This window comes from Fonsecaea nubica (assembly GCF_001646965.1).
Source record: "Fonsecaea nubica strain CBS 269.64 chromosome Unknown Scaff19, whole genome shotgun sequence".
Lineage (NCBI taxonomy): Eukaryota > Fungi > Ascomycota > Eurotiomycetes > Chaetothyriales > Herpotrichiellaceae > Fonsecaea > Fonsecaea nubica.
Genome location: NW_019173692.1, coordinates 101,469 through 122,119, shown reverse-complemented (window position 1 = coordinate 122,119; position 20,651 = coordinate 101,469). Strand labels below are relative to the sequence as shown.

The window sequence follows — 20,651 nt, the reverse complement described above, 5'->3', positions numbered from 1 at the left end:
TTCTTCAGCACCTTTTGTCCCGATGTTCACCTGATACTTGCTCGAGCCTTTCCCGCTGTGTGGTTCTGCTCGAACGCGTTTTCTGTGTCTCGTCCTTTGTTTACTTGCTGCGTGTCACTGAACTGCAGGCCAGGGGCCCCGAACAGGGACTGTAGCATCTTGGATTTACTGGATTCTATCTTATTGCGATGCTGAAGTGATCCTCCTTCTGCTTCGGCCTTTCACCTAGAAAGAATCTAACCCTTCCATTACCCTGCTTTGGGATTCTTCACCATCTTCACATCGGCAACATGGCAAACTCAAAGCCACCCTCAATGCTGAAGAGGCTTAACGACAAGCTGGGGTTGAAGATCAATCTCCCAACCGTATTGTTGATGTTCAAGTAAGTGGTTGACTCGTGGCGGGGATAATGCTACCAGGTTGATTACACGATGTGTTGCACCACGGCAACCTGCCTACACTCTCGTTCCGAAGCGTTGGGTCCCATGCTGATGGTTCTGTACTAGAGGAGCTGTTGCACCTACAATCGGCCTCGCTATGTACGTTGCCCTGAGGGAAAATAACGTCGATAAGAACTCACACCCGCCAGATATCAAGATACCAGTGTCGCAGACCATTATTCGACAATCGGCTACCTGATCCCGATCATGTCACTCTTCGTCGTTCCCATCCTGCCCAGAGCCAGATTTCTGCAGAATTTCTTCGTCACTTGTGTACGGTGTCAAACTTGCTCTTCTCGAGATCTGTGGAGCTCACTGTTACTAGTTTTTAACTTGCTTCGCTGCAGCAATATCTCTTCTCTACATGTGGACGGCGATCAAAGCTCGCAAAAACACAACACATATCTCCGCGGAGCAGCGGAGCAATGGACCGGTACCGGGAGCCCAAATCGTGCCCTACAACGCTGCGGCGAGCGCATGCCTTGCTGTGTGGTTCTTCTTCTGGCTCTGGGCTTACAACACGTATGTGCTCCCTTCATCAGCTGTCCCCAGATCAATGTGGCGGTGCTGATATCCTAGCTAGCTTTCGCGCTTTCCGACCGCAATATTTCCTACCTTTGATCGTATTTGGTATATATATCAACATTACGGCTGTATATGGAGCCATATTCCCGGAAATGGAACAAGTGTACTCTTTGAGTATGTATCGGTATCCTCTCAGGAGGACATCCACTGACTCTGTGGGGTCTTAAAGCTAGGCGACTCCTCGATACGTTCTTCGTCGGTTTCGGGCTTGCATTCGCCGTCCATTTTCTGGTGCTACCGATCACATCACGAGATCTGGCAACAATGATCCTTACGGAATATCTCCACGTCCTCAAAAACGTCATTGATGCTAAAGGAGCTCTGCTCATCTCTTTGCCGTCTCGCGACTGGAATAATGCGAGCAGAACGAGCAGCTCGGGAAGCGACAGTGATGGTGAATCAACCGAACGGTTGACCTCCTGGCCCGAAGCTGATAAGTGGAGAGCACTCACGGCGGCGGCGAGCGAATGCCAGGTCAAGATGCAGTCAGAGATGCGCTATGTTAAACGTGAGGTTACATTTGGGAAACTGTCTGGCAAGGATTACTCGTGCATCACAAAACTGCTGAGGAACATATTGATACCGATTGCCGGCCTTGAAACTGTGATTCAGGTCAACGACCGCGTTGAAAAGCAGGGAGGATGGACGTCGATCAAGTCTTCAAAAGACGGTTCGAATTCAGCATTAAACGAGGCGGAGAGGGAACGATGGAGTTGGCTATTTGGCCAGGTCGACGGGGCCTTCAAACTACTGTGGAAGGCAATGATCGAGGGTCTCGACTACGCATTCTTCACCCTGCAAATCACTAAGAAGCCAGCATTCACGACCAAAGAGGAGCTTGAGGCGAAAGCAGCCGAGTCTCCGGACGGAAAAGGCTTTGCAAAGTACCTTGAAGACACAATCAACAAGTTCTTGGCTGAGCGAGAAGAGCCTCTGAAAGAGTGGTGTCGCATGAACGAACCCGACGAGACCAGTGGTCACTCGGGTAGTCGATCTTCACACATGCGGCATTCGTCCCAATTATACCTTCTCCTTGATGTACGTATCACCCAGTCATACTGATTTACGCTGACCTCTCAAGCTCGAGTACTGCATCGTACAAACCGCAATGGGAATCCTCGACCTGGTTCGGTTCGCGGATGCGAAAGTTGCAGACGGCACAATGAGAAAGAAACGGCTGATAACTCCTACGGGAAAACAGTGGAAGAAGTGGGCGTGGGCAGTCATCAGCCGCGAAGACAGCAATCTGGACTACACCACCTACAGCTATCGAAGCGGCACCCCTACCGTGTACCTAGGCGATGCTCTGGGGGTGAACCGAGATCCTGAACACCTTCCCCCGGTGACCTGGTGGGAAAAGCTGACTGACTACTTCCGCCTGATCCCTAGGCTCTTCGGCTCCAAGGAATCATGGTTCGGTTTCAGGGTGGCTGTGGGAACTATGATCATCGCGGTCACGGCGTTTTTGCGAAACTCGCAGGAATTCTACATCAAGCAGCGCATCATCTGGGGCGCAATCATGGTTGCCATCAGCATGACCCAGACGGCGGGCTCAGGCATGTATGGGCAATTCGTCAGGATTTTCGGCACGTTCCTGGCCATGGTACTCTCGTACATCGACTGGTACATCGTCGACGGGCACACAGCCGGGGTCATCGTCTTTCTGGGCCTGACCGTGTTCCTCTATCACTATCTCATGGTGACGAAACCGAACGACCCTGTCATCCCCATGATCGGAATGATCACTGTCATCCTGATCGTGGCGTACGAGCTTCAAGTCAAGCAAGTTGGCAAGGCCATTTCCGAATCAAACGGCCAAGTCTTTCATCCTGTTTACGAGCTGGCGCCCTACCGACTTGCCTGTGTGCTTGGTGGAGTGGGCGTCGCCTGCTTGCTCACGTACTTCCCGAGCGTGACCACGGCGAGGAGCGAGATGCGGAGAGACCTGGGCAATACCCTGTATTTGCTAGGACAATACTACAGCTCGTCGCACAAGTCGGTCTCGTTACGTCTGAAGGGGCTGGAAGGAGACGTCAAGGACAAGAGAAGTCCGCTTCGGAGGCTGGAGAAGGCCCGCACTCAGCTCTTTGCGAAGAATTTGATTCTCATCCAAGCCATGAAGAACCATCTCAAGTTCATCAAGTGGGAACCGACCTTTGGAGGTAGGTTTCCCCGGGAACTGTATGAGCGGATGCTCGCGCACACAGAGAAGTAAGTCCATCGTTAGCCATGGAGAGCCCCTCGAATAGTGCCAGCAGCGCTAACTTGTCATCCTCCGCCCAGCATCCTTCGCTTCACAGCAATGATCGCCTGGACGACCAAAACCTTCAAAGAGGTTCCCGAATCGGTCGGCCACCTCGGGGCGTCCAACCCCGCCGCCGACACGGACGAGAGAGGCACCTGGCTCAAGGACTTTACTCAGCTCATCTCGTCGCTCCAACTGACGTCCCACAGTGTCACGACACTGCTGGCCATCATCTCCGGGTCCATCGGCTCCGGCAAGCCTCTCCCGCCCTACTTGCAGCCGCCCGAGCGGTTCCACATCGGCGAGATGCTCACCTCGCTCGACTCGAGCATCCTCGACACCAAGCACGTCTGCGAACCGGGCTACTCGGCCTTTGCCGTCATGCAGGTCTGCACGACCATGCTCAACGAGGACCTGGCCGATCTGTTGGCCGAGACGAAGAAGCTCGTCGGCGAGGCTGAATGTAATCTCGACGTGGTCCAGGAGGATTACGAGCGGGATATCGGCATGGTTCCCCGCGAGATCCGGGAGAAGGCGGATTAAAAAAAACTGTCTGGAGGTGAGAGAGATGAGGAAGAGGGGGAGCGACGGAGGGAGAGAGGAAAAGGACTTGGAGGTGATCGTCCTAGAGAGACACTGCCGCTGGGAACTGTTCTACGACACGAGCTGTCTCTATCTCTCTGTGTGTGTTGCAACGCCCAGAGTCACTGAGCCTGGAATTGCATTGGTAAGGGAAGTCAAGGTTTTACATCACATCATATATTTTTATGTTATATGTTCCATGTGGCGAGGCATCGAGCCCGTCTAATAAAAGAGCACATTGGTTATGGATAGACAATCACAAGGTTCGATTGAACATTATGTACTCTGATCGTTTCTGGCGTGCCATAAATGGATGTCCTGATGTCCTTGTCGAAGCTCCAGATGTATATATAGCGTGTATATACATAGACTCTGGACTATACTTTCTCCGCTACTGTTTTCGTTCACTCAGGGAGTGAGGCCGTTTTGATCTAGCACCGCGTGAGCAACTACGGTAGATATCGATCTACCTAGCGGTGCTTAAGGGCAGACGATATATAGAATGGGTGCCTTACTGAGCACACCATCCTCTCAAGGTGCCCAAGGCTCTTGAGTCTCGGAAGATGTATAAGCCTGAGATAGCCAAAGTATTGTCGACACGGTTCCAACCTACATAAGCTTCATCCCTTGCACCGACCGTGACTCGTATCTGTAGATTATCGATCGATCGACCTAGGTCGGTGGCTGCCACTGGAGAATTTCTTCTTTGACCCTCTCATTAAACCGTTTCATGGCGGAATCCATGGAGTCCGACATGTCGTTAGTCTCATCCCACTGAGGGACGTGGTTGAATGTGTGCCCGCTGTCGCACAGCCGCCCGTGACTTCCAGGTTTCACACGAGTTGCGTAACACGCCTAGTCGAGCAGAACTACTCCTCGCATCCGAGAAGCATCCTTTTCTTATATTTCGAGTCTTGTTGCTACTGGACGCAAAGGGATACTTATGACTACGGAATCTATCTATTGCTCAGTACTACCTATCTCCAATAAGGCATCCTTGATAGTGGGTTTCTCGGTCTCGGCTTAGAGCCAATTGACTTAGGAGGTTAGGCCGAGGATTAATGGCGACACTCAGACACGCTGTGTACGGCCCCGTTTGGTTCATCAACCTTCTGACCGCTTGGGGTTCAAGATGTACCTTTAAGCGATGTTCTACTTGTATGCTCTCGATGCCTGGATGGGGGATAGCTAGAATTAAGGTACCGACTTCTCCATAAAGCTTAACAGTTAGTACGCTACGACGGAGAGCTTACTCAACGCCTTGGTGAAAAGATGTTCCCTGTCCCGTGGCGGATTCTATACCACCCGTCTCGCCGTCTTCGATGGAGGGCTGTAGCCGAACTTTGATGGGTTCGATGGTTTACCTCATACGGTTGCTTGAGCGCGTCAGCCAGGCACCGTCGGTCCCCTAGTGTCGTGCTTACTCAGATGCTGCGCTAAGTTCTGCCGGCACTTCTGGCGCCATTCGGCCCAATGTACGTTTCCGCGTCTCCGAATAGGGCCCACCTCCATTTCGATAGGCTTAGAGCCTCATTAGGCCGAACAGTTCGAGTGGCTGCCCCTGGCTTTAGTATCTGGTTTCGCACCTTGTTTTCCACATCAGTAACCACAATCCATCATGGTAAAGAACAATAGATGACTGCTTTAGCCTGGAAATAGACCAGACTAACCGACATCCCGGCGTGGTGAAATGGGCGGGCAGTACTTCGACTTCGTCCACCTTGGGACTACCCACAAAGCAGGCGATCAATGATCCATGTAAAAGTCATAGCGCTGTTGCCCATACCATCTTTGTTTTAAAATTACGCGACATTGACTTTGTTGACGCTCAGTTTCGTCAGCCAGGTGAAAAAGTGCAAAAACTGACTCCTGCCTATGGGGAGCACAGTACCGGTTCGCCTAGCTTTTCAGCATGGTAGGAACTGATTATTTCCGTCTATAAATCGTACTGCAAATTATCATACTCGTAGCTACCACTTGGGTGCCACTGTCCACGATAAGTGCTACCATAACCCGCCACAGAGGACCCGGGCAGCCTGGTCGGGTACTTCCACACTGATCGACAAATAGCCGAGGACCGACCCGAGGACGGCGGGGCGTAAATACCCCCTTACCTACTGTTGTGGCTCAAAGTCGCTGCCACGTGGCTGGCGGCGTCTTGCCGCCTTGACTACCCTATTTATACTACGGAGTTACGGAGTACTAGAATACGATGTGTCCTTCAATTAGTGGTTGCTTTTTCGTAGACACTGTGCAGGCTGAGCGCCACACCACGGCTTGACCAGCAGCTGAATTGTCGTCATCCTCTGATTTGACTGTCCTACCTTCGGCTTCACACCACCTCAACTTATGCCCCCTGCGGCCACTCAGCTCGGTCGCTGGCAAAATCCACCAGATTCCATGAAGCCTCGTACCGTATTTTGCAGCCCAGAGCGTTGCCTGCATTGTTGGCCTGGATAACACTTTGCCGCCGCCCAGTATTCCTCACTGCCTTCTCGCTCTCTCAACCATCTCCCTTGTCTGTTGCAGTCTCACCCCTACGTCTCTTCTCTTACATTTGCTTGATGTGCTGATACAGCCGGACCAATATCTCGTGTTGGACTATCTCTTGCCTGATCATCGCGCATCTTGAGGCTCGGGATCTACCCTCAGCCGCATCTCTTAGCTTTTTCTGTCCTCCCAAGGCCTTCTGTGAATCTTAGAAGAACCTTCGCATATTTGCTTAGAGCTGCTTGCTTAGAGCTACCCGAAAGCGCCAGCACGTCTATCTCTCCATTCTCGGGAAAGAACTACACAACGCATAACAACGCAATCCCAATCCGACTCTACCTACGGTCGCTAAACCTCCGTCTTACGACCCCTTCCATAATGTCCATCCGCACCGTTCAAGACTACAAAATTGGCTGGATATGTGCGCTAAACATCGAACTGACCGCCGCCATAGCCATGTTGGACGAAGAATATGAGATGATGGCCGGACATGACCCGCAGGACCATAATTCTTACGTGTTGGGGCGTATTCATCAGAATAACGTGGTGATTGCGTGCATGCCCGAAGGAGTGGATGGGTTAGTGCCGGCGGCCAATGTAGCCAAGGACATGGTGAGAACGTTCCCCGCGCTTCGAGTCGGCTTAATGGTGGGCATTGGCGGTGGGATCCCCGATCTCTCCAAGGGAATCGACATTCGCCTGGGAGATGTTGTGGTCAGTAAACCAGAGAAAACTTGGGGAGGTGTGGTCCAATATGACAAGGGTAAAGCCGAGGACGGAGGGGAATTCGTGGTCAAGGGGCAGCTGAACCAGCCACCAGCTCTCCTATTGAAAACACTCGCTCAACTCCGAGCACGACATGCTATGCACCCCAGTAAGGTATCGGATTATATTACCGAAGCGATCGAACGAAATCCTATGATGGAGGAGACCGGCTTCACTATTCCGAGCGAGGCTGATTGCTTCTACTGCCGTGTCTGCCATAGGGATATTGAGAGCCCAGTAGGTGACTGCGAAGGCTTGCACACCAAGCGAAAGCAGCGGAAAAATAGCAGGCCAGTGGCTCACTATGGAATCATCGCGTCAGGAAACCAGGTGGTGGAGGATGCAGTAGTGCGCGACCGACTGCGGAATCAATTTAATGCCTTCTGTGTCGAAATGGAGGCGGCAGGGCTGATGAACGAGTTTCCGTGTCTTGTGATCCGCGGCATTTGCGATTACGCCGATTTGCACAAGAACGACGCATGGCACCGGTATGCTGCGATGACCGCTGCAGCGTACGCCAAAGAATTTCTTCAATACATTTCGCCAGCGCAGGCCAGTCAAGAACAGCCTATCAAGGACGTACCAGGTGAGTGAGGCTACAACAGGAGGAAGGAGCCCTGCCACACAGTAATGATGTTCCATCCCTGCTCCAAACCCATGATGCCAAAGCGGCGACTCTATCTAGGCCCCTTAGCACGACCTGTTTCTATCTCATTTTCGTTCTGCCGGTAACCGAGGAAATTCTGACCACGGCATGTCAAGGTTTACTTAATGAGATCCGCCTTACCTCAAACGCCCAACTCGAGGCCACCAAAGCGCAGACCCGGCAAAGTAAAACCCAATATGAAAGCGAATACCACCACCGATGCCACCGGACGTTCAAAATCAGCCCGTATGAGACACAGAAGGATATTAATCCTGAGCAGGTAGCTGGCACTTGTCAATGGGTATTGTCTCACCCTCAATACCAGCAATGGCTCGGCAAAACCCATGATGACCTCCTCTGGATCTCGGCAGATCCGGGCTGCGGCAAGTCGGTCCTCGCTAAATCGCTCGTTGATATAGAGCTACGAAATACTAACAACCATACGGTATGCTATTTCTTCTTTAAAGACAACGAGGAGCAAGATCATATGTCGACGGCTCTATGCGCTATCCTCCATCAGCTATTCTCTCACCAGCCGGTGCTCATTCGACATGCCGTTCCAGTCTGGGAGAAGAACGGCGATAAACTCGTGAAGGAGGAGGCCGAGCTATGGCGTGTGCTAATTACCGCGGCGAGAGATGAGCAGGCTCACGACGTGACGTGCGTTTTAGATGCGCTGGACGAATGTCGAGATAAAGACCGTGGGAGGCTGATCGAGATGCTTTCCAGCTTTCATTTCCAGGCATCGACCGCTTCGTCCACAAGAAGGCAAGGACGACTGAAATTTCTCGTGACCAGTCGGCCCTATGATGACATCCAAGCGGTCTTCCAAAAGACACTAGTCAATCTGCCTACGATCCGTCTACGGGGAGAAGAGGAGAATGACCAAATTCACCAAGAAATTGACTTGGTCATTAAAATGCGAGTGGGAAAACTAGCAACAGACTTAAAATTGGATGGCGATACAAAGGATCAACTGCAGACCCAACTTCTAGGGATGGAGCATCGCACGTACTTATGGCTGTATCTCGCGATTGAGAGTATATACCAGACTTTCCGTGACTGTATGCGACTTGAAGAAGCGTCAATTGAGTTACTCCCGTCGACAGTGGAAGACGCATACGAGAAGATTTTAGCCCGAGTTTCTCAGAAGCAAAGAGGCAACGTCAAAAAAATCCTCCAGATTGTGGTTGGTTCACGGCGGCCACTCCACGTCGAAGAGATGGCCATCGCTCTCGGAATAGCCACGTCAACGCACCCGCAGTCCCTATACAAGGCCAAACTCGATCCTATCAGGCTATTGGATAATATTCGTCAGTGGTGCGGTCTTTTCGTCTTCATTAATCACGATCGAATATACCTGATTCACCAGACAGCTAAGGAGTTTTTAGTCAGTGGAAGCGGCGGTACTACCTTGCTATCTAGGTGGAGGCATTGCCTTGATCCGCGAGGGATTGAGAGAGACATGGTTCGAATATGCGTGGAATTTCTGTCCTTTGACGATGTTGCAGCAACCGTACAGTCCCTTATCCCCCGAGTCCAAGATTCCGCAAAACTTGACGGCCTTTTAGAGGAAAACAATCATATCCAAAGCCTTCTGGTCTACACGGCAGAATACTGGCCATCCCATCTACGACACGCATACTTACGTCAAGATGACCCCTTAGTATCTCTAATTCTAAGGTTATATCAGGTCAACAGTAGGTTCCACTACATCTGGTTCCCAATATTCTGGAGGACGACGAGGCCATACACCTACCTTCCAGAGATGAGTCCGATACGACTTGGGGGGCTGCTCGGCCATGAGTCCATATTGAAATTGATATTCCAGCAGAAAGAAAATTGCGATATCGATGAACCGGATAGTAACGGTCGGACAGCACTAATCTGGGCAAGTGAGTATGGTCACGAGAAGGTAGTGCAGATACTCCTCGACGCGGGTGCGGACATTAACGCCCAAGACAAATGGTATACTACTGCACTCCAAGCAGCATCAAAAGGTGGTCACGAGAAGACAGTGCAGATACTTCTCGACGCGGGTGCGGATGTTAACGCCCAAGGAGTATACATGAATGCGCTTCAAGCAGCATCAAAAGGTGGTCACGAGAAGACAGTGCAGATACTTCTCGACGCGGGTGCGGATGTTAACGCCCAAGGAGGAAAGTTTCGCACCGCACTTCAAGCAGCATCAGAAAGAGGTCACGAGAAGATAGTGCAGATCCTTCTTGATGCGGGTGCGGATATTAACGCCCAAGGAGGACCGTATAATACTGCACTTCAAGCAGCGTCATATCATGGCGAGAAAGGGGTACAGATACTCCTTAACAAGGGCGCGGATGTCAATGCTCAAGGAGGATACGCTGGTAGTCCGCTCTCTGCAGCATCATTTTCTAGCAACGAGACGGTGGTGCAAATGCTCCTTGACGCTGGAGCTGATGTTAATGCTCAAGGAGGAGAACTCGGTAATGCACTTCAAGCAGCAGTATCGTCAGAGGATAGTGACGAGACGGTGGTGCAGATACTCCTCGATGCTGGACCTGATGTTAACGCTCAAGGGGGATTCTATGGTAATGCGCTTGAAGCAGCATCTTATCATGGCAACGAGACGGTGGTGCAGATACTCCTCGACGCTGGAGCGGATGTTAACGCTCCAGGGAGACACTATGGTAATGCGCTTGAAGCAGCATTAAAAGGCGGTCACGAGAAGGCGGTGCGGATGCTACGTGAGAAGATGCCATAAAATTAAACAAGGTTTTAGTATGATCCACTATATACAGTATTGAAAACTAGAAGTCTCTACAAGATTAATTAATAACAAAGGCTTCGAGCCACGGCAGTTGTACCCTCCTATATCTAGAGGGTTGTGGTTTGCGACCAACTGAACTGGGGCGAGGCTCTTAGCTAGAGGCATCAACTCATACGGCGGTGGGCATGGTGGTGAGGGTAACGGCTATCGCACAGTAATGGCAAAACAATATAGAGAGTCCTGATCACATAGATTCCATGACTTGATTGATCACTGTTCTCGACTCATTGATTGACTTGTTGTACAGAGGGATAGATCCTGTTGAAGGATCAAGGAAAAAGAGAGATCCAGCTAATCAGTGGCCAGGAGTGTCACCCTGTACAGTGTACAGGCAAATTCCACCGATCACGTTCCAGCCCGTAGACTCTCCCATTACAATACGTAAGAGCAGACCCGGTCGGACACGAGTCATTGATCCTCTGTGGTGAGAATTCTTTGCAGATCTCCAAAGACTGGAATGCAACACTCAGTATCTCCCCTAATTTCTCTGCAAGGAAGACTCACAGTCAAATTTTGTCATCAAGAGTTTTTATCCAGATTGATTCTCTGATGGTCACACGGGACCAAGCGCCTCAGACAGTCCCGTTGGCATTGGTGATGCTGAGTTCGAAAGAGGTTGCTGGGTGGTAAGTTGGTCTACCCGGTTGGTGTGAAGTGGTCGACCTTTCGAGAACTATCAGGTCCCGTCTTATCGTTGGCCTGACATAATAGTGTCTTGGCCGCTCTGCTATAACTCATGTGCCAGGAGCGGACTGGTGAGATCGTTCTGCCTGGCTCTGCGGCTTCTGCCCTATGACGGTATATCTGCCGTGGATAAGTACAGGACGTCAAAGGCGCATCGTGGATACTTACACGTCGTACATGGCGTGGATCTCCCTGTTTTTCAAGTCCTTGCGGACATCGACCAGCAGTGATTCCAGCTCATCTTGGGTCCATCCAAGGACGCCCAGGAACAGCCTCAAGCTAACAGCCTGTAGGCCCTCAAAGATCTGGGTCCAGTTGACCAAGCCCATCCGCTTCAGTCTCTTATCACGCGGCCAAGGACCAATGGGCACTGGAACCCTGACCGCCTGAACATTGACGAAGCCGGAATCCTTGACCCATTGCTCGAGATGCTTGCCGACGCGTAATGTTCTGCCGATTTTGCCAGCCGCCTGGTGGCACAGCGCGAGCCAGCGGCGGACCGCGTGCTCTTCGGTCAACGACCCGTCTTGAGAATAGTAGTTGAGGTCAAAATCTTGAAACTCGACCCAGCCGCCCGGTTTGAGATTGTCATAACACTGACGCATCAGCTTTGGCCAGTCTGCTATCGACCCGACCATGTACCGGCAGTGAATGAAGTCTGCCTGCTTACTGTATGTCCACTGGTCCTGGACATCGTCAATCTCGAACTGGACATTGGGCGGAACGATCTCGGACATGGTGGGACTGATGTCGACGCCAACCACCTCGGCTGAAGGATACGCATCGGCGAATTCAATGGCCCAGGTTCCCGTGCCGGCTCCGAGGTCGAGAACACGGCCGGGGTCAGACTTCAGCGGCGCCAGATGGAGTCGGTTCTGGTTGATGATCTTAAAGAGGGCGTGGGCTATATCGAGCCGCTCCAGTTCAGCCTGGTACATTCAACGAGTGAGTTGAATGTGAGGAAGCTTCAGGCACTGCATCACCCACCTCATCATTTGGTCGATGGTATGTCCCATCCTTGTAAGCGTGGTATCGTCTGCCATATTGCTCTTTATTTTGCAGCACGCTGGAACGCACAGACGCGGTCGTCTCGCCATCGTCCCTGATGGGATATGTTAGGTGCTGACTATCGATTGGCGGAGCAGATTGGCACTCACAGCTCTGTGACCCCTTCGTCTTCATCCAAGGCGATCTGCGCAGTTTCATCACTAGCCATATTGATCCGCGTCTTCAGGATGTCTTTGGACAGAGAGGATTTTGACGTCTGGTATAGCCCCCGCTGAGGTACTAGTAGTCGACGGGAGATGCGAGGTAAGTCCTCTTGTGAGCCATGTCAAAAATTCCTGCAAGTGTTATCACATCTGGCCCCCCCATCTGGACGTTCCACCCTCGCTTCCTTGGCGTGGGCTTCGAGATGTAGCCGGTACAGGTCGGATATTGCTCTTTCTGGTGCATCTGACCAAGTTTCGGCGTGTCATAGGCGTTGCGATATCGACAAAATACGACTGCGGAGTTGGGTGGGACGCATTAGCTGCGCGTGGGACTGCGGTGTGAACTGCCACCCGGCGGCAAGAAGCGCCTTGGTGGCCGCTTGATGTGGATAGACGAGGTCCTGGGGTGCCTGACGGCAGTGAATAGGAGCCATCCACGTTTGAAAGGGTCCTCTTCTCGTCTCACACTTGATCCCTCGATGTCATGCACGAGAACGAATGCGGCATCTGGCTTCTCCACGCCCACGCAGCAAGCGAGATGACAAGCTTTGAGCCACATCAGCCACGTCAAATCCTGCACAAACCACTTCCCCCCTCAAAAGTACGAGTACGGACGACCAGACTACTCCTCTGTACCTACATCACAGGTATGAACCGTCACCGGCAAGGGCGAGACGAGACGTGATGAGAAGGCCTGTCAGATCTTTAATACCCTGGCTGCGAAGAAACCCAACCACAACCCTTTCTCCAACACTCAGATATACATCCCATCATGACTTCCGCAACGCCCCTGAAGGTGATTGTGATAGGCGCAGGTACGTTTGAGAAGGTTTCTGACTCTGACCGCATGCTGGCTGGCTCATACTTTGTCCAGGATCTACTGGGCTACTGCTAGCACAGGCCCTGAAACAGGTATTGGACCACCGCGATTCATCACCCTTACCCCCATCCCATTCCCTATCCCGTGGGGATGTTCACAGCCCAGAGAGACCGACAATTGGTCATAGAATGGCATTGCATGCACCGTATACGAGCGAGAGGACCATAGCACCTACCAGAACCGCGCACGCGAGTGGGGTATGACCTTGCACTGGGGAGCAGAGTATCTGTCCAAGTGCATTCCGCCGGATATGGTCGCCCAAATCGACGAGAACATCTGCTGTGACCCGTTCTTCAAGGGCAAAATCTCATCGCTCCCCATCTACAATGGCGCCACGGGCGAGAAGCTCTTTGAAATGCAGGGCATGGACCCCAGGCGAGTATCACGAAAGAAGCTGAGGAAGTTCTTGAGCCAGGGGATCGACGTACAGGTAAGGGCTCCTAGAGCCTCTACTATTTGGGGCGGTGCTGATTTTGGCAATCCAGTACGGTAAGAGGTTGGCGTCTGTTTCTGTTTCCGGGGATACCTCGACAGCCGTCTTCGAAGACGGTTCAAGCACATCTGGGTCTCTCCTGGTGGGGTGCGATGGATCCCATTCGACGGTGCGCAAGTTCCTGGTGGGTGAAGAGTTGGCCAAGGAGGAGTACATGGACATCCAGATGTTCAACGTCAGCTGCACCTTCTCCAAAGAAACAGCAGAATACCTGCGGTCGATCCACCCGATCTTCAAGCACAGTTACCATCCAGGAGGCTTCACGTGGTGGAACTCGATCCAGGATGTCACGGATCCCGACAAGCCCGACACCTGGCTGTTTCAGAACCTGCTGTCCTGGCCCGGTGCCCCGAGGCCAGAGGACCTTCCGGACCAGGCATCCCGCCTCAAGTTCTGGCGCGACCAGATTCCCAAGTACGCTGAGCCGTTCGCCACCATTGGCAAGGAACTTCCGGACGACCTGGTCTTCCCCACGGACCGGACCGTAGTGTGGAAGCCCGACATGGACTGGTCGCAGTCGCCGCTGTGGCCGCGGGTCACCATCGCCGGCGACGCCGCGCACGCGATCCCGCCGTTCCGCGGCCAGGGACTGAACAACGCGCTGCAGGACGCGGCCAAGCTGATCGACGAGATCAGGGAGTGGCGTGCCGGCAACAAGACCTTGGGCGAGGCCATCGCCGACTACGAGAAGGAGATGAAGGAGCGCGCCCTGCTGGAGATGAAGATCTCGATCCTCCAGGCTGAGACCGTACACAATTGGGACAGGCTGATGGAAGCGCCGTTCATCAAGCACGGCATGAACAAGTACAAGGAGGAACATGGCGCGAATTAACATCGGTTTGCCTGACTGTAAGATCGGGAGGGCATGTATCTCTCTCTCTCTTTCTTGCTTTCTTGGTCAAGCACAACGAGGTAATGCTTTAGGTACATAGTAGGAGACTCGGACGATGTCAGATGTCAGCTATTAGATGCCAGATGGCCCCTGTCAGTTTTGCGCATATGATTATGTTTCCCTTTCATTTCCAACGGGAAAAAAAGGAGTTGGAAAACGTAGATATCGCCCAAAATCCATCCAGATGACGTGAAGGCTCTCTCGCTTGCTTGCTCGCTCGCTCGCCCGCTCGATACGACACTTCACCCCCCCAGCAAGACTGAAAAGATCAAACGGTCGCTCCCTCGCCGTACAGAATCTCCTCGACGTGCTCGGCAATGGCCAAGGCGCTGGTCAGGCCGGGCGACTCGATGCCCAGCAGATTGACGAAGCCGGGGAACCCGTCTTCCTCGGCGATGTAGAAGTCGACGAAGCCCTTGCCGTCTTTGCCGTAGGTGACGCTCGTGCCGGGGCCCAGCTTGGGCCGGATGCCGCAGTAGTCGAGGTCGATGGCGGAGGGGTCGATGGACGGGAGGTACGTCTTGATGACGTCGACGGCGGCCGCCAGGCGCGCCGGGTTGGGGGAGAGGTCGTGCGGCGAGTCGACCCATTCCACGTCCGGGCCGAAGCGGATCCGTCCCGCCATGTCGAGCGTCAGGTGTGTGCCTAGGCCGCCCAGGCCGGGGATCGGAGCTGGGTAGAGCAGCGTGCTGGGTCTCGGGCGCGATGCAGAGTACGAGAAGTAGCTGCCCTTGGCGTAGTAGGCCTTGCGGTGCCGCGCGGGCGGCAGCAGCATGTTGGAGACGTCCACGGCGGCCAGCCCCGCGCAGTTGACCAGCGTCTCGACCGTGATGGTGTCCTCGCCGCCTGTGCCGTCGCGCGATCGCGTCGTGATAGCGTAGCCGCCATCACCACTGGACGACGAGCTGCGCAGCGGCTCGATGTTCTCCACGACCGTGTGCAGCACTTCCTCTCCGCCACGCTCGTCAAAGGACCCCTCCAGATAGGCCATGAGGGCGTGCGAGTCGACGATGCCCGTCGTGGGGGATTCGAGTACCCCCGCCTCGGCGCGCACATCGGGTTCGCGGCTCTCAATGTCCGCGCGCGAGAGGAAGTGGGTAGGCACGTCGATGGAGCGACTGAAGTCGTGGAGCGCCTCGAGCTCGGCGAACTGCACCGCGTCCTGCGCGATGATCCACTTCTTGGTGCGCCGGTACGGGATTCTCTGTGCTTCGCACAACTCGTACAGCATCTGTCGGCCGCGTATGCAGAGCTTGGTCTTCAGCGAGTGCGGTCCGTAGTACAGCCCTGCGTGGATGACCTCGGAGTTGCGACTGCTCGTCTCGGTGCCCACGGCGCCGTGTCGCTCAATCAGGATTGTCGAAGTGCCTGTTCGCGAGGCCAGCTGGCGCGCAACCGCGAGCCCGACTGCTCCTGCTCCGATGACCTGCGGTCGTGGACATACAAATCAGCTTCTGTTGTAGAGACCAGATGGTCGCTTTGCACGTACGGCGTGAGTAAAGTCCACGTTAAGCGTTCTGGTGGTGGAGAATGCCCTTGTCCTGACAGCTTCACGGTGAAGCAGCTTGGCTGCAGCACGCGCTATAGAGATTGTCATGGTGGCTGCTCTTCTAGAGCGGAAGTCGGCGCTTTTACCCTTGTTGGCTCTGTTAGCATTAGTGTTTAGTTGGGTCAAAGTCAACTCACGACAATCTGCAGACAGCAGGCCACAAGCCTATTCACTGTGGCATTCCCCCGTGTTCACCTCACGAGACCATTTAGACTGGGACTTCGCTCAGTGACAGTTCACGTCCTCTGCGCCAATGGGGGAGGTGAAGGACACAAGAAGCTTATCAGAATTTGCGCGGAGACAATGTACTCCAGGAGGGGTGATTAGATCTCAGATAATTGTTCAACGTCCCAGCCAGGCTTAACCTATGACAATAACAATGTACTCGTAATAGATGACCTGATTGGAGAATATTAGATAGATACATGACATACAAGTCGAGAGCACAGTTGAAGTGAACGAAGTGAGAGAAAGAGGAATAGCGCCGGGCAATCGGCGAGAAGATGATCCGGACTAAATATCCGCAGTCAACACAGGGAATCCGAAGGTCAGCCTCACCAGTTCATACTTTTAGTTCGCTACAAAGTTGTAGTTGGAACGATGGCCCTCGAATGGATATGCACACCTAGGGTTTGGTTGAGCGATTCAGTCGCAGGGTAGAGATCTCATCGTCGCGGCGGACCCGTTCAAATAATGAAAGCTTTCGACGTTAATCAGCAAAACCAAAAGACGAGGCTCGGCGCCGATTGCTGGACCCACATCAATACATCCAACCAACCCGGATCTCCGGTTTCCCATCACTTTCCAGCCGAATTTTCAGCCTCGTCGTGGTCACCCAGCGAAGTAGGCCTGGATACCTGGAGGAGGCAGTCTACCGAGGGCAGTGTCGTCCAGAGGAAATGGGTACACACGATATGGTCTTGTATACAGTAATATCCGAGATGAGTAAGAAGCATAGCAACGAATGGACATCAACAAACAAGACAAGACCAGAACCCAATCAGCAGGGGATATGGCCTTCATTGGACCTCTATAGGCATGTTTGTATATGGCGCGCTATTGATCAAAGAAAGAGGGTCTAGCAGGACTCAAGTTTCCACTGACTTCAAGCCACTCACCCATTCATTAGTGGCCATTCTGGCCGTTCTGACCATTCTGACCATTCTGACCGCTGTGGCCGTTTTGGCCGTGACCATTCGCCTGTTTGGTCCCGAGTTGTCGCTCGCGACGGCTTTCGCTCGCGGGATCGAAAAAGGCTATAGGTAGTGTCCCATTCCACTCCCCTACCCTCCAGGGGAGAGGGAAGAGGACGAAATTGTCAGCGTGGAGGAACTGGGAACTAGGGGAAAAGTCCAAACTTACGCTTCTCGCCAAACACCGTCGTCCGGATGCCTCTCCTGGGACTATCGTACGTCCCTGGAATGACGCGGTGCGCGGTACATCTGCCGTTGATAGCATGAGGCGGTCGCAGGTCAGCCGTCGGATCTGTGAATCGATCAAGGGGCGCGAGGCTTGGTTCTGATTTGCGTACCTGTTGTCCCACATGGCCACACTGCCCACGGCCCATTTCCAGCGTACGTAGTGGTCGTCGGCGGAATGCAGGTGGTATTCGAAGAACTCGAGCAGTTTGTCTGTTTTGAGAGGTGCAGGTCACACCATATGGTTAGCGATGGAGTAGACTTGAAACAACTAAACATCCCGCGCGCAAGACGAGCAGGGACAAGCCAGGGGAGAAGGGCGTTGTAAAAGATCCACATGGAGAGACCATCCATACCTGACTCCTTCTTGTTGAGTTCTGCGAAGCCCGTGACGAAGCCCGGATTCACGTTCAGCGCTTTCAGCCCAGTCACCGGGTGGGTGCGGACGGCTGGGTGGTGCGTATCGATGGGCGGACGGTTTGGGCCGACACCCCAGAGGTCAAGGATTGTGTCGTCTGTAGAAACGTCATGGTAAGTTCTGCCAGGACTCAAACGGGGAAGGGGACTGACATTGAAGCCGCGACGTGTGGACGGCGTGCAGTCCTTCGACAAACTTTTGCAAGGCTTTGCTCAAGGCGTCGTATGTACCGTACTGCGAGATCTGTGCTCTCGGTATTAGTATACACTCTCCTCTCGTGGTACATTGTAGACAAGGCTGTTTGACGTACCCATGCAGTGTCGCCTCCAACTTCAGGGTGCTCTTCCATCCGCAAAAGAGAGTATGAGGGAGCTGTGACAACAAGTATCAGCTCTAGCCCAGATGCCCTAGCGAGCGAATTTGTGACCAGCAACGCGGAAATGAATGACGCACGGTTGATCTCAAAGGACGTGTCGGCATGCCAGTCTCCCTGAGGCTGTGGACCGTCAGTTCAATCCAATACGCGAAGCAGGGCGGTGTTGCGCACCCAGGGAGTATATTTCAATATCTCACGGTGGTCCTCCTGACTCCCTTTGATCACCACATGCTAGAATCTCTTAGCTAACAACAGCCTTTGTCGACCTGCGTGAAGGGAGCTAGCTACCTTTTGAGTCTGGGTGCATCTCGATCAGCAACACTTCTTGCGAAAGTGGTGTCTTCAACTCAGTCATAACAAGATTGGACATACCTTCTGAGCCGGATGTCGATCAAGAGTTCCTATTAGCCGCACCCCCTCAGTGCCCGTGAACACTTCAGAGAATTGGACCGGCAGTCACTGGAAGAGTTTACCATAATGCTCAAAAAGCTTGTACTGTCCCTCGGTCGTGAGGTCCTGGTTGCGGAAAAACACCACGCCCCTCTCCGTGACGAGCAGGGCGAGTTCGTCGAGCTGTTTCTCGTCCAACTGCGAGAGCTGGACGTTTTCCAGCAGCGTGCCGATAGATTCGGTCAGGTCCACGCGCTTCGCCACCGCGAAGAGGGCTTTCTTCTCGGGATCGGCAAACAGCGCGCGGTCCTTTTCCGGTTTGATCTCCTCGCGCAGAGGCTCTGGCGGAACCCAGTCTTTGATCTTTGCGTTGAACCCTGGGTGCAAAGTGACGGGGAATCCCGAGTCAGGGGAAACGAATTTGCGGGCTTCGAGGTGTGCCATCGCAGCGGAGGAGATATCTGAATGGTGCTATCTATACAGAGGGACGAGAGGTTCAAAAGAATCTTTCAGGAGAACTCCCTGGGAGAGGAATAAAGGCAGCACTAGCAACGATTGAGATAAAACAAAGGTAACCTCTCGATAAACAGACGAATTCTCACCAGGCGCAAAGCAGCTTGTCATCTATCGCAATCAGTCACTTCGCCATGAATCCCCTCATTGCGTGATAGGACTATGCCAGCAATCATTGGGGAAGCGGCACATGCCTCTGATCTCCACGTGGCCGTTCACCTTGTGCTGTAAAGGCATGTAGATTCCAATTGGAGGGAATCTTGGATGGCGCAACCCCAGGAAGCGATCGCGTCAATCCGAGACTGGGTAAACTTGACATTGACATCGTGTTCATGATGTGTTTTTATATTGTCATTGCAAATCGATATTGGATCTCGGGGAAGAGATAAAGGCTTTGTATTCAGCAGACGCGTTTGGTAGAATTGCTTGCGAAGGGCGCGAAGTGATATGCAAGGCTGGAAATGACGGCCTTGTCTCCCCTAGATCAAATCCGAGACTGACTTGGGCGAGTTGGCTTGATCATCTTCTCCAGCATGAAGTGTTAGAACAGCTCACCTCGATTCTCCCTCTATACCAGTCACAGGGACTCTATCAAGTCAAGGAGTCAACAACCAAGGATCCAATCATTCTCTTCAAGTCTGACGAAAAAGGGAATTCAGGACATGAAATTTGGTAAACTATCCCTAATAGGAATATTCACGTAGGCTCCTGAATAGGGATAGTAACTACTAAAGAGATCTAGCGTCTCTTGCTACTAATTCCCTCAATTCACTAAGTACCTCGTACGGAAGTCATATTCTGCATATCTTGGTATTTAGGTGACTGCGACACAATGGAAAGAGGTAGTAGGGAATGTTCTCTGATCTGCGGGCCACTGCGCATCATTAGTGTCTGCATCAAGTACTCCTAGAGAAATGATAAAGTACCCAGAGAGGAATATTCGACCAGCTTGTAGAAAATGTGTCGGCTTTAAAAAAAATAACAGATCAATCCCAGAGAAAGTCTGGATAGGCTCTATTCGTCCATGGACTCGGCAAATACGTATCCTATACACGTAGTCCGTCTCCATCTGCTATTAAGAACGCTGGCTATCCAAGCTCGTTCGCATTCCTGGCTAACTATGTACAACCACTAATACTGTTTCTCCCATGTTAAGCCACCACACATTTGGTGCCCATGGGCCGGCCTTATTCAAAACCGCCATATCTCTACAGTCGCAACGAGGGAGCGACTTGATTAACCTAGTTCACAGGGACGAGGCTGTGCTT

General features: G+C 52.7%; 7 protein-coding genes across 7 annotated transcripts; 4 read left to right on the top strand and 3 right to left on the bottom strand.

The window, feature by feature from the left end:
- Positions 1-290: 290 nt before the first annotated feature.
- On the top strand, positions 291-3,813 carry AYO20_03860 (hypothetical protein; the record flags this gene model as incomplete). The annotated part of the gene is made up of 8 exons (XM_022642160.1): positions 291-382; positions 507-539; positions 590-713; positions 766-962; positions 1,024-1,139; positions 1,195-2,063; positions 2,107-3,236; positions 3,309-3,813. 8 exons carry the CDS (start codon positions 291-293, stop codon positions 3,811-3,813), a joined length of 3,066 nt encoding a protein of 1,021 aa, XP_022501817.1.
- A 2,907-nt stretch (positions 3,814-6,720) lies between these two features.
- Positions 6,721-9,324, top strand: AYO20_03859 (hypothetical protein; the record flags this gene model as incomplete). Its single annotated transcript, XM_022642159.1, has 3 exons — positions 6,721-7,693; positions 7,870-9,066; positions 9,179-9,324. 3 exons carry the CDS (start codon positions 6,721-6,723, stop codon positions 9,322-9,324), a joined length of 2,316 nt encoding a protein of 771 aa, XP_022501816.1.
- Positions 9,325-9,521: 197 nt separating this feature from the next.
- AYO20_03858 (hypothetical protein) lies at positions 9,522-10,493 on the top strand (the record flags this gene model as incomplete). Its single annotated transcript, XM_022642158.1, has 1 exon — positions 9,522-10,493. The coding sequence occupies one exon, from the start codon at positions 9,522-9,524 to the stop codon at positions 10,491-10,493; it is 972 nt and encodes a 323-aa protein (XP_022501815.1).
- A 914-nt stretch (positions 10,494-11,407) lies between these two features.
- AYO20_03857 (hypothetical protein) lies at positions 11,408-12,459 on the bottom strand (the record flags this gene model as incomplete). The annotated part of the gene is made up of 3 exons (XM_022642157.1): positions 11,408-12,172; positions 12,231-12,345; positions 12,401-12,459. 3 exons carry the CDS (start codon positions 12,457-12,459, stop codon positions 11,408-11,410), a joined length of 939 nt encoding a protein of 312 aa, XP_022501814.1.
- A 767-nt stretch (positions 12,460-13,226) lies between these two features.
- On the top strand, positions 13,227-14,659 carry AYO20_03856 (hypothetical protein; the record flags this gene model as incomplete). Its single annotated transcript, XM_022642156.1, has 4 exons — positions 13,227-13,269; positions 13,329-13,366; positions 13,462-13,764; positions 13,820-14,659. The coding sequence occupies 4 exons, from the start codon at positions 13,227-13,229 to the stop codon at positions 14,657-14,659; spliced, it is 1,224 nt and encodes a 407-aa protein (XP_022501813.1).
- A 328-nt stretch (positions 14,660-14,987) lies between these two features.
- Positions 14,988-16,316, bottom strand: AYO20_03855 (hypothetical protein; the record flags this gene model as incomplete). The annotated part of the gene is made up of 2 exons (XM_022642155.1): positions 14,988-16,145; positions 16,209-16,316. 2 exons carry the CDS (start codon positions 16,314-16,316, stop codon positions 14,988-14,990), a joined length of 1,266 nt encoding a protein of 421 aa, XP_022501812.1.
- A 1,077-nt stretch (positions 16,317-17,393) lies between these two features.
- On the bottom strand, positions 17,394-19,314 carry AYO20_03854 (hypothetical protein; the record flags this gene model as incomplete). The annotated part of the gene is made up of 10 exons (XM_022642154.1): positions 17,394-17,524; positions 17,631-17,710; positions 17,800-17,899; positions 18,043-18,201; positions 18,257-18,347; positions 18,415-18,476; positions 18,558-18,600; positions 18,652-18,711; positions 18,853-18,881; positions 18,954-19,314. 10 exons carry the CDS (start codon positions 19,312-19,314, stop codon positions 17,394-17,396), a joined length of 1,116 nt encoding a protein of 371 aa, XP_022501811.1.
- Between the last annotated feature and the right edge of the window lie 1,337 nt (positions 19,315-20,651).